The 13,489-nt window shown below is 34.0% G+C and overlaps 1 protein-coding gene and 1 long non-coding RNA gene across 3 annotated transcripts; one reads left to right on the top strand and one right to left on the bottom strand.

Annotated features, from left to right (window-relative positions):
• The first annotated feature begins 682 nt into the window (after positions 1-682).
• On the top strand, positions 683-2,417 carry LOC106411989 (protein GET1). Of its 2 annotated transcripts, none has more exons than XM_013852860.3 (8): positions 683-916; positions 1,069-1,190; positions 1,258-1,337; positions 1,423-1,493; positions 1,668-1,738; positions 1,825-1,906; positions 1,989-2,038; positions 2,114-2,417. In XM_013852860.3, exons 2-8 carry the CDS (start codon positions 1,080-1,082, stop codon positions 2,183-2,185), a joined length of 537 nt encoding a protein of 178 aa, XP_013708314.1. In that variant the 5' UTR covers positions 683-916; positions 1,069-1,079; the 3' UTR covers positions 2,186-2,417. The 2 variants fall into 2 exon arrangements, with proteins under 2 accessions (XP_013708314.1, XP_022564123.1); XM_022708402.2 differs by having other exon boundaries at positions 869-916; positions 1,055-1,190.
• A 7,444-nt stretch (positions 2,418-9,861) lies between these two features.
• On the bottom strand, positions 9,862-11,368 carry LOC106414090. The gene is made up of 3 exons (XR_001282755.3): positions 10,324-11,368; positions 10,159-10,244; positions 9,862-10,067 (listed from the first exon to the last, which is right to left on the bottom strand). It is a non-coding gene; the product is annotated as an uncharacterized LOC106414090 (long non-coding RNA).
• Between the last annotated feature and the right edge of the window lie 2,121 nt (positions 11,369-13,489).

The raw sequence follows: 13,489 nt of genomic DNA, 5'->3' as shown, positions 1-13,489 counted from the left end.
ATCTCAAAAAATTTGGGTAAAGATCGATAGGTTAACTTTGGACCAGATCGATGTGGATTGGGTTGGACAGTATGAACCAGATTCTGATACCATGTAAGCTATAAGCTAGATGAGCTTTCAACTTAAAATCAATTGGTGATAAGTTGATTAACTCATCTCTTTTATATATTTAAAAGCTTTTTCGAATTTTCGATGTGAAAGACTTTATCTCTAGTAGTCTATTTATACATTATGTGCCCATCTTTTAACTATCTTCATGCATGTCTTCATCTTTACAAGCTTAGTCTCTTAAAGTATCTTTCTAAATAATTTTGAGAGGTGGTGCATAACCTTCATAGATTTAATGAAAATCAATCCTAGACAGTAGACATATATCACCTTTTTAACTTTTGTGTTCAAATAGTTCTAAATGTTTACCAGTGGCCTATGTATTTTCCATAAAAAAAAGTGTATAACAAAGAGAGAGTACCAACACAGCATGCAACCAACTATTATCTAACTTTTTTATCAAAGGCCCAAATGACAATTTACGGAACAACTACAGAATAATTGCAATTATTATATTAATAAAAATATATAGATATATAAATATATGTAGAGATTTTTATTATTATTAACTCCAGTGCGGTGTGATCAGTATTTTACATCTAGAGCCTTTAAAAAAAAACTCAAATAGCAGTTGGTTTTCTTAATATAACTGGCCGATTCTCTCACATAGAAGCTCAATAAAGCCTGCTGAAAAAGGCTAAATCATTAGTTATCGTTTTTTACTCTTAAGGGCTTTAATTTTGTCAATAGAGACGAAAAGAGTCATGTACTTTTATTTCGAAATATCTTTAACCATCCTCTTCTCTGTTTCAAATGAGCTCTTTCGCTTGAAGAAGGCTTGCGATTCTGGAAATCTACGACGGAAATTGTAAGTTCTGATTCTTTCACGAGAATCGAAATCGTTTCTTCCTCATCGTGCAATCTCTATAGAATCAGATCAATTGTTGTTAACGCAGGATACGACGGATCAAATTAGGGTTTCTATTTTTTTGAATTCGATTTTAAGTTTGAAATGTTCAGAATTAGGGTTGATGGAAGGAGAAAATCTGATTAAAGATCGCGGCTTTGTGGCCGCTCCTCTGACGTTCTTCGTCGTCGTCATCTTCCAGTTGCTATCAAAGAGGCTAGACCAGTTGAAGAAGGTAATAGACAAAACGTTTTCATGAGTAATCCATTTGAAAAGTCACATTCTTTTTGTAATTTATACAGAAAGGGTCGAAGAACACGAGGGAAGCAGAGCTTAGATCTGAGATTAAGCAGCTTTTGAGAGAGGCCACTGGATTGTCTCAGTAAGTAGTTTGTTGTGCTCATGTTTTTGTCTGAAGCTGTGGTTGAAACATCCATGTGAGTGAGTTTGTTTTATGTTTGGTTTAGGCCTGCCACGTTTGCTCAAGCGGCTAAACTTAGGAGGTCTGCAGCTGCTAAAGAGAAAGAACTTGCACAATGTGAGTATGCGTTGTACATGTCAGCTCTATAGTGTGATGGTACTGCAATAGGGTAGTTAGATTTAGAAATGAATGCATTCTGCGGGTAGATGGATGGACCTACCAGAGCATTTTAATCTTTTTGGTCTTGTATAGGTGTGTATGTGTGTTTATGTTTTTTTTTGTGAAATTCAGATTTGGAGCAGCAGAATAAAGAAATTAATCTGTCATACGATATGTATGGAAAGGTTCTGCTTGCTTCAAAGGTAATTAAAGTGGTGTGATTCAGGCTTCTTTTTTCTTTTCTTTTGAGAACTCCTTATTTGAGATGTACTAAGAACTTTGTCTCTAGGTTTTGGTATATGTAATCTTGGTACTTTGGTTCTGGAGGACTCCAATTGCCATTATTGCTAAGCAGCTTGTTCAACCCTTTGGTAAGTAAAGTTAGATTTGCCGGTTAACGCTGGCTTTGGTACAACATACGTTAAAAAATAATGAATGTGGTGTAATTCTCAGGGAATTTGCTATCTTGGGGGACAGGAGGTCACTTGACAGGCCATGTGATGGTAAGTTTCTTCTCTCTCCATCCATTTCTTTCGTGGTGTTGTGGGAATGAGAGTGTTGGTTTTGTGGAAATGCAGGTTGGGATCATACCGTGGCTGATACTCTCAACCAGAGTGAGCAAATATGTGTGTAGGTTCGTGGAGTTCTAAACCACAGTCCTGAAGAGAGTGGAGTCTAATGTTTTAGGAGACATTTGTGGTCAGACTTGGTTCTTTTTCTCATCATCTACCTTGGCAATTTTGTACATGATGTGAATCGTATTCTCCAGTTTGTGTTGGATTTGACCAATAACAAGTTGTTTTGTGTTTTCATAGTTGTTTTGTGTTTTCATAGTTGTAACGACATTGGCCGAATGTCATTACAGTACATCAGTCTCCACTCCTCTGACGTATTGTCATTTTTCATCTTTGAATTAGCCGACTTTGGACAGCCCAAAGACGCGTGGACCGTGGTAGTCTGTACTTATTTAGCACCATGCAGTGCATGTGCTTCATTAAGATGTACCAGTATATTACACCGGAACCTACTTTTTAGATATAAAAACAAATAACAAAAATGGGAAATGAGTATCGGTAATAAACTAATAACTAGATCCTGATCCGCGCGCCAGCGCGGGTTTGAATTTTCGGTTTTTGGTTATTTATTTAACTAAATAATGTATTTGTAATATTTGATGTATTATATTCACTAAGTAAATATTTTTTTTGGCATCTTAAACCATCTATTTATGATGAATATTCGATATCATATAAAAAATTGAACAAATAGACGTAATTAAAGAATTGTAGACGATATATAAAAACAATGGTTATTAATGTAAAATATGAAGAAATATTATATTATGACTTAGTATGGCATAAAAGATTATAAATTAGTTATACATGTTAAAAAAAAATGATTTTTAAGCTTCTATGAAAAATTTAACATATAAAAGAGGGCGATGAATTAGTCATCAAATTGTAAATAATTTCATAATTTTATTAATAATAAATTATTTATAGTCTTTGTTTTTCGTCAAGATAATTATTAAATGTCTATAACATTAATATGTTAAAAGACCATATTATGAAAGCCCATGTTGTAACCGTTTTTTTCCGGGAAGTGTAACAAAAAAAATTATATTTAACTCTTCGTTTTGTTTAAGTTTGTGTCGGTAAAAGATTAAAAAAATATCTCTATATTTTTCAATGTTCAATTTGAAGCTTATTATGCAGAAATCATACGCAAATATATGCAATTGGTTGGAATCTCTATATCTTTATATTCTTATAAATTTTAAATTTATTATTTCCTCTTCTGCAAGCAAATCAATTACCGAAGTAATAGATCAATTGGTTGGAATCAAATCTATTATTATAATTAGTGTAATTATGGTTACAGTTTCTATATTTAATAGGTACATTAAAGATACGACATTCAAGATATTCTGTTTTGATTAATAGAAGATATTGAATTTTGAGTTTGTATTTATTGATTTGTTTTTTTATAAAGCTTAGAAAATCAATGGGATGATTGGTTGGTTGATACATCCTATAAAGAAAACGAAAACTATAGGTGGTTTGAATATTGTACATCGATCGATGCACGATGTAAGTTGACTATATAAAACTTGAACATCATCATTTCAAACTAAAGTATAGGTAGATTATATGCATTTGTTATATTGTAGTTAATATATTTTAAATATTACATAAGTCAAGTGATTCACGTTTTCGTAAAAATAAAATTCAAGTTCATTATTGGGCCGTACTCGTACGTAATAAGCTACGTTAAATATGATGTATTTTTAGGTTCATTAAATGACATTAAGTTTAAATTTGATTAGAGAAAACTCATTAATTTAACTGGAAAAGACAAGCATTAAAATATGTAGGTTTATTTAATGACATTAAATTTAAATTTGATTAAGGAAAACTCATTAATTTAACTGGAAAAGACAATAATTAAAATATGTAGTTTAATTTAATTCTCGGTGGCATGAAAATGTAAATAAGTTAGAAAACTTATGGATATTTTTTAATGAATACTTCTCTTTTAATAATAAAGATATCCACTTACACCGACTCTCATTAGCGGTTGATCTTAATTAATTATGAAAACAACTTAAATCATATGTTGTTTGATAAGACATGAATTTAAATCTTCATTTCAAACATGGGCATAGAATCAAATAACCAAATATGGGTTTGGTGTAGCCCTGGGACGGATCCGGATATCCGGGAAATTTAGGGTATCCGGATCCGGATCCGAATCCGTCGGATCCGTGGATTTAATATCCGGATCCGAATTCGTGGTTTCCGGATATCCGGATTTCGGATATCCGTCTCGATATTCTATTATCCGCGGATATCCGGATCCGGATCCGGATCCGTCAAAATAAATAAAAATAATTTTTTTAACAAAAAATACAATTTTTTTAATATAATACATAAATTAAATATTTATAAATATATTTATATATGTTTATAATATTGTAAAAACTAAAATATAATATTATAAGATTAATTCATGTATAAATATTAATATATCAAATATAAATATTAATAAAATATAAAAATTTAATGTATTTTAAAAATACGGATCCGGATATCCAGACCTAAAAATTAAGATATCCGGATCCGGATTCGGTTTGCACGGATCCAAGATTTTACTATCCGGATTCGGATCCAGACACTCCGGATATCCTATTTTCGGAGCGGATCCGGAGCGGATCTCGGATCGAATCCGGATCTCGGATAATAAGTCACAGGCCTAGTTTGGTGAGAGGCTAATCGGGAATGTGAAGTCGTAATAAATAAGAAGAGAAATGTTCATTTATAGTTGTCAGTGTAGTACTTGTGTGGGGCCTTACAAAGTCTCATCTTAATAGTTGTATAAACTTATCCGGTTGTTAATCTTTTGTTATTCTTATTTTTTTTTGTCAACTTTCTTATTCTTATTTAATTTTTTTTTTCACAACAATAACTAACTAATTAACTAAACCACCCGGTTCAGAAAGCCAAACCAATAGAATAGAATCGGCATAAAACATAGCTGAAAGAGAACTCCTCGCACCACGTGCAAGCTTGTCCGCCAAAATGTCTTGTGCTCTTAGTATATGTCTGATCCGGAAGTCAGGGAATAAAGTCTTATTGCGGTTAAATTTTTCCAAATGTGCAGAGAAAGCTGGCCATTCTTCAGGTGTCGACACCATCTTCACCAATCGAAAACATTCTGTCGCAAACACTACATCAGAATATTGAAGGGTCTTCATGCACTTCATTGCCCATATTAATGCTTCACACTCAGCATGCAAGGGTGACAGACTTCTACGAAGATTCTTCGCCCCGTCATAAGATCTGTTGAGCCATTCTGTCGGCAGAACCAACTTTGTCCCGTAAATACATCTTCTTTCTAAGCTCCATCAATGTAACAAATTCTGATATTTTCCAGAGAAATATAATCAGACGCCTGTTGTACTCTCCCACCAAGGAGATTTTAATTAGACCCATGCACTAATTGAGCCTCCTTCCATACTGTATTTTCCACATCAGCTAGGCGAAGTATCTTCTGCGGGTTGCCATTCTTATTGGAGTATATCTTATCACTTCTTGTCTTCCAAATATACCATAATATCCAAGGAAAGTATTCAAACTCATCCTCTCTCGGCAGCCTTCAAAATAGGTAATCCATATTGGTGAAAACTGAGGGCGATGGAAAAATTGCCGGAAATGATGGGATCCTGGATAGTGCCCATGATTGTAGTGCTGGTGGACACTCAAAAAGTACATGATTAGTGGACTCCTCATCTGCCCCACACATACTGCAGCGTAAATCACAATCGATCCCTCGAGTCTTAAGGTTCTTCAAAACTGGTAGCGTACCAGATAAGATTTGCCATACAAAGTGTCGTAGTTTCGGAGGACCCTTCAGTGTCCAAGAAAAGGCCAGAAGGGGTTTTACATTTAGTCCGTATATGGTCATCTTTTGACCACTATCTGGAAATAAGGATTCCACTTTAAAACCTGATTTTACCGTATATTTACCCGACTCCGTAAAACTCCACCCAACCGTATCTTCCTTATGGCTTCGACTGACCGCCAAGCCTCTGATGATCTTCACATCGTCAGGATGGATATTAAGCAAATCCACATTCGATGAACAATTAACCGGATTAATAAGATGTTCCACCCTTAAAGAAGGGTTTAAAAATTGAGTATGATTTTTTGGTAATGCTGATCTCGGGCGAGTAACGGGGATCCACAGATCTGTCCATACAGAGATAGATTGACCGGTTCCCACTCTTTTGATTAGCCATTTTTTAACCAGAGATCTAGCTGAACAGATGCTTCTCCATCCATAGGAAGATGAATAAGATCTGTGATTTTCCAAAGGGTCAGTATTCTGAAAATATCTTCCTTTAAAAACTTTTGAGAACAAACACTCTGGTTTGTCTATCAAAAGCCAAAACAGTTTAGCCAATAAGGTTGTATTGAAATCTTGGAGATCTCTAAAACTCAGTCCCCCATCCTCCTTACATGTACATACTTTATCCCAAGAGAGCCAATGAATTCCGTTTTTGTTCCCGCCTCCATCCCACCAGAAGTGAGAAATAATACTTGTTATTTTCTTCGTTACCCCTTTGGGAAGTCTGAAACATGACATTACATGCGTTGTCATCGGTGAGGCCACTGATTTAATCAACACTTCCTCTCCTCCTCTTGTAAGAAACCGAATTGTCCAGCCATTGACCTTTTTATTTACTCTATCATTTAGGTAGCCAAAATTTTGAATTTTTGACCCTCCTAAACTCTCCGGAATTCCCAAATAGTTGCCTATTCCTCCCAAATTAGTTATACCAAGAATATTATGAATAACTGATCGCAGATTATCAGGAACTTTTGATGATTTTTCAAAATTAGTTTGTTGTCCGGACACAGTCTCATAATCTTTAAGAAGTTGTAGAATTACCCCACATTCTTCCGGAGTAGCATTACAAATGAATAAACTATCATCCACAAATAAAAGGTGGGAAATAGGTGGGCTTCCTCGCGCAATTTTTAATCTTGTAAAACGTTTTCCTCGTTCCTCTTTCCTAATATTAGCAATAAGGGCCTCGGTGCATAGAATGAATAGATATGGGGACAATAGATCTCTTTGCCGTAATCCTCTTTCCGGGATAATATGCCCTTTTGGTTGCCCATTTTATAGAACCTTGTATTTAACCGAGGAAATACATTGCATCATCTATGCCACGCAATCAATAGAAAACCCCATCTTCAAAAGTAACCGCTGGACAAAAGACCACTCAACTCTATCATATGCCTTGCTCATGTCCGTCTTAATTGCCAAAAAAATTTCCTTACATGAATTATTAGTACGCGGTCCATGAAACATCTCATGAGCAATGAGGATATTATCTGATATTAGTCTTCTGCACACAAACGCGGACTGAGTTTCCGATATCAAGTTTGGTAGTAAACACTACAGGAAATGTGGGTATTAATAGCGGGCGTTAAACGCTATTAGTTCGTTTTAATAGCGCTCCCTAAAACGCTCTGACAGCGCCCGTTATCGTAGGTCCGACCCTTTTGATAGCAGATCTTTTGAATACTATAGTTAAATAAACAACGATAGCAAATGTTTCGTGTTATTAATTTATTTTTAATTATCCGAAAATTTATTAAAAATAATTACCAAACCATACTATATTAAAAACTACACCTAAACATAATTAACCAAAACATTATTCATAATTAAATAATTCACAATTAAATCAACAATTAATTCATAATTAAAAATTAAATTTTATTTATTAATTAAAATCAGTATACAAATAACTGATTTACAATTAATATCGGTTTATTCTTAACATTGGTTTACACACAAACCGGTTTATTAAACTAACCCTATCTAAACCAAACCTAATAAACCAACCAAAACTAAACCTAATCTACGCCGCTGCCTTCCTCTTTCGTCACCTTCCTCTTCCATCTTCCTTACGTCCCTGTCTTCTCCCTCTTTCTCTTTTTCTTCTTCTTGCTCGGATCCGTCTCCACCAGCAAAGCTTCTTCATATCCGGCTTCTTCCTGTAACAAGAACAAACAAATCAAAAATCAAATTAATTTCGAAATCTAAAACTTAAACTTCAAAATTTTACACTATCACAAACAAATAAAATTGAAACTCAGATCCTAAACAACTCAGATTAATTTTGAAATTGTCTTAAACTTAACAGTATCAATTGAAATAAGATCAGTCATAAACAGAAACAGATTAATCAATCTTGTCAAACCCAAACAGAAACAGATAACACAAATTCTACACAAGCAAACACAGATCTGATTTCTCTGCAAGAATATGAAAACTCTAAACTCAGAATTCTGATGAAAGAACTCTATTTTAACAGATTTCAACACCACAAACTACAGATCGATCAAATTTCAGCAGAATATGAAACGACCAAACAAAAATCAGAGAGAAGATGAAGAGCACTCCCCGGCTGAACTCTATCTCTTCTTTATTCTCTCGGTCTCCTCTCTCTCCAGTGAGGTACAGGGCCGTAAACGATGGATTCTGGGGAAGAGATGACCAAAACGGGATGGCATCCGAACTTGAGGAAGAAAACAGGGCTGTAGACACAAAATTGAGGCTTCAAAATCGATGGGAGAGATGAGAGCAAAGAAGATGAAAAGAATAAAAAAAATATGTATCTATCGACAGAGAGAGGGAGCCAGTGAGGGAAAATGAAAAAAAGAAAAAAATGAATCTTGACCTTTGATTTAATATAATCCAACTGTTGAGAAGGTGATCTGTGTATATAGATCTAATTGGCGAAGACAACTTTGTCTTTCTTTTTTATTTTCTTGTGTCTTGTATTTCATTATTCGATGATTTTTTTTTGTGCTTATATTTGTTTAAAGTAATGTTTTATTCAGAATTTATATTTTGCAGTTCATAATTTAAGTTTTAATTTTAAAATTTTTAAATTGGGAATAAATTTTAGTGTGGAGCTAGTTTTGAGATTTAAGATTTATGAAGAGAATATTAAATTTGAAGTTTAGTTAACTAATTTTAAAATATGGGGTTTGGAGTTATGATAAGATTTGAGATTATTGTTTGAAAATAATAATTTGATAGTTTGTATTAAGATTTGGATGTAGAGTTTAGGGTTTGAAGTGTAATGTTAAGGGTTTGAAGTGTAATATATAAAACCCCCTAAACTACTATATATATATATATATATATTTTTTTTTTAGTTTAAATTAATGGTCTAGGATTAAGAAAAATAACTTTAGTTTTACTATTTATTTTTTAAGCACGAGTATATTCAGTGTTTATGATATAGCACTGTTGTTTTTACTATATATAGTTCATTACGATTTAGAGGTTTAGAGATAAGAAAGTATAAGGTTTAGAGTTGTATGTAAAGGTTTGTGATTAAGATTTAGATTTAAAGTTTAAGTTTAAACGTTGGGTTTAAAATCGGAAAAATATTTTATTTAGTATTTAGAATATCTTTAAGTTTGAATTTTAGGGTTTAGGGAATTAGATTTAGGGTATTAGATGGATTGAGGTTGCATTATTATATTTATATCGAACGGTGTTTTCATATAAAGATTAAAAGTTTAAAAAAATTTGTTTTTTAAGTTCAAAATTTAGACTTTATGATTATATTTATGGTCTAGGGTTAAAAATATATCTAGGGTTTAGGGGTTAAAAATAAGTCTAGCTAGTCACTTTGTTAAAATTATATATATATTTATAAATAGAAATGATAAAATCTTTATAATATATATTGCAATATGATTAAAAATATAATTTTCTCTAATAAAACATAAAAAAAAATCATAAAATACAATATGCTTTTCCATTAAAGATTCAAAACATACAAAATCAATTCACGAAACACATGAACTCAAAGCAAAATACAACAACACACTCGGTGATGAAGTCTGGCATTGTTATCCTTGTTGCCATAGTGAAGTCTGCATAGAACCCATGACCAAGAGGCTCTTTTTCACGACAGTCTTCAAGGTCCAGCCCTTACATCTGTATACATTTACACCATTTTCATGTTACACACAACAACACAATCACAAGCATGTTTTTGAGGTTGCAAAACAATTCCTAAGATCGTTACCTCTGCAATCAAGTGTTGAGAAGCAATTTTTGCTAGTTACTGCAGTCGCCTCCTCTGCTCACTACCACTGCCGCCTCCATTGTTTTCTTTCAAGTAAATGACAATGTCTGTTATAGTCCACAAAACACTTTCTTAAACAAAACTAAAGTGAAGATCTTTCTTTACCTTACTATTTTCAGTGTGGAGCACAAAGGTGCCTTCATTGCGTACATCTATATACAAGAAGTAAAGGCAAACCGTGGAAGAACTTTTGGGGCTATATACCATAGAGTTAGTAGCATACAAGTGAAAGTAAAAGAGAGAGATAGTTATGTATAAACCTTCTTTAGATTCTTAAGTATACTGAACTAAGCAAAGGTAGATTTGTATATGCATGGACAGGCTCGATCAAGAAAGCTAATGATGTCATAAATGACACAATCGCACCTGAGCTTAAATAAGAGCCTGCAAGTGTCACAGCTCCAACTGAGAACACGGACAAAGATCCGAGATAAATAACTTGAACGATCTGAGGGATAAGCGACTTCAATTTCTTCTTCCTAAAACGTTCAGATAGATCAGCACTAGCAAACCTCTGAAACCTCACAGTCTCAGAAACTCCGCCTTATTAGCCTTCACAAACAAAATTGCAGGAAGCACCTGTAGATAAAAGCATCCACTTTAGTTTTTTTTTTTTTGAACGGTAAGAACAAGAGGAATCAGAGACTAATACTTCATTCAAGTAGGCGGAGAGTAACACATTCACATAGATTAAGATTCAATCTTTGTACAACATACTGTAAAAAAGGTAACAACTTTCTCCTTAACAGAACCAGTTGAAATAAGATCAATCATAAACATAAACAGATTAATCACTCTTCTCAAACCCAAACAGAAACAGATAGCACATATTCTACACAAGCAAACACAGATCTGATTTCTCTGCAAGAATATGAAAAGTATAAACTCAGAATTTTGATCAAAGAACTCTATTTTATCAGATTTCAACACCACAAACAACATATCGATCAAATCTCAGCAGAATATGAAAAGGCCAAAGGAAAATCAAAACAAAATCAGAGAGAGAGAGAGAGAGAGAGAGAGAGAGAGAGAGCTTGGCCGGCGAGGTTCATTGCAAACAACAGACAATGAATAGCCTTATTGAAGTTTTGATATGAGATAACTATTTGGATTTTCTGAGAAACAAGGAGAAAAAGAGAGTTTCGTCGATGAAAAACAAAGTTAAATTGGGATGTGAATAAAGTCTAGTCAAAGATCAACTTAAAGTATTTTGACAAAAATTTCAAATATTTTACACTTACAATAGCATTTCATTTTGGATATGCAATTGTAAAACGCCTACTTTTAGCAAATTTAGGCGGCTAATTTTTTTTATTTTCCCGCGATAACAATTACAGCGTTTTAAATTGACAAACGCTATAAAAAAAACAAGTATTGGTATATAATAGCAGAATTGTCATAAACGCTATAATCTGATGCTATTAATACCCACATTTCTTGTAGTGAAACCTTTGAGTGCTGACATAGAACCTTTGAAATAATTTTATAACCGACATTACATAAACTGATAGGTCTCAGCTCAGTCATTCTATTTGGTCTAGCCGTTTTGGGAATAAGACATATATTTGTCATATTAAGTCGATCATCAAAAACTCCTGTCCTAATAAAATTGTTAACCATATCTACCACATCTTTTTTAATGATTGACCAAGACTGTTGATAGAATAGCGCAGTCATTCCATCAGGTCCAGGAGCTTTCTATGTGTGCATCATAAAAAGTGTTGTTTTCACCTCCTCTTCCGTTGCCTTAGCCATTAACTTAGTATTTTGCATCTCCGTTATCGAGGTAGGAACTTCCTCCAGGAAACTATCAAACTCTTCTGGTGATGAAGTATGAAACAGATCAGTAAAATATTTAACTGCTACTTCCTCTACCTTAGATTCCGAATTTACCCAGTTCCCATCCTCATTATACATACCAATAATCCTATTTTGAATCCGTCTTTGTTTTGTCAGAGCATGGTAAAATTTTGTGTTCCGATCACCGCAAGTATGCTATGTCGTCCTACTTTTTTGTTCCCAATATTGTTCCTCATCACGGTATGCTTCTTGTAAATTACTAGAAACCTCCAACACTTCATCATTTGTCTTTGAAAAATCATTCTGAATTTCCTCAAGAGCCTTTTGTAATGAATTTATTTTCTCTTTCCCGTATGCTGGATTAGCCTTTCTCCAAACCGAAATCTCATTCCTACAATGATGAATCTTATCGACAATTCCTACTCCTCCCCGTCCCTGTTTCGAGTTCTAACCCCTCGAAATGGATTCCATAAGACCTTCTTCACCTATCCATCTTTTATCAAACTGAAACTGCTGACGAAATTTGATTATTTTATCCTCGACAGATGCCACAATGGGTCTGTGATCCGAACCAATCATCCCCAAGTATTCTACATGGGAATAAGGAAACAGGTTATGCCACTCAGTATTTCCTAATGCCCGGTCTAATCGAGATTTAACCACTTGTTTCTTTCTCCTACCACTCCAAGATAAGGTATTGCCTAAGCTTGGGAATTCTAATAAACCACAATTCTCTATCATATTATTAAAGGACAAAAAAGTATTTGCGTGACGTAATGCACCTCCTTCTTTCTCATGATTCCCCGTAATAATAGATCACCAATAATAAACCATGGCTCATCACGGGCAATACCAATTCGTGTCACTCTTTCCCAAACTTGGTCCCTCAAACTTTGGTTGGGTTCCCCATAGATAAAGGATCTTATTCCAAGGTATTTCGAAGAATCCGAACCAAACTTTGGTTGGGTTCCCCAATGAATCCGAACCGAACCAAATTTATCAAAAATATTTAAATAGATCTTATTCTAAGGTGTGGAGGCCCCCTTGATCTAGTGGTTTGACCAAAGGTTCATTAATGCTTCTACACCAGCAGGTCTGAGTTTCGATTCCCGGAGAAAGAGAAATTATGCGAATTAATGGAGAAACGGCTTACAAGACATTTGCAGCATGGCGCAAGGTTCAAGGGTGGATCCGATAGGGCGGCTCAGGTGATGCAGTCATACATGAATCTTCATAAGGCAAGTAGAATTATCGGTTGTAGAATCGTCTGTAATATTTCTCCGAATTTGTAATAGGATAATATATCCCGCGTTAAAACAAAATCTAATTCTAAGGTATTCCGAAGTATGAGTTTTATTTAAATCGAACTCGGAGTATCTAAAAATTCCAAAACTTTTAGAAACCAAAAAAACTTATATCAAATTTGAACTCAGTCCCAAATTAGTATCAGTAATAATCAAAAATCAAAGTT

Source organism: Brassica napus, chromosome C8, assembly GCF_020379485.1.
Source record: "Brassica napus cultivar Da-Ae chromosome C8, Da-Ae, whole genome shotgun sequence".
In the NCBI taxonomy this organism is placed as follows: domain Eukaryota; kingdom Viridiplantae; phylum Streptophyta; class Magnoliopsida; order Brassicales; family Brassicaceae; genus Brassica; species Brassica napus.
Note: the sequence above shows the minus strand (reverse complement) of the source record. Positions and strands in the feature narration are given on the sequence as shown.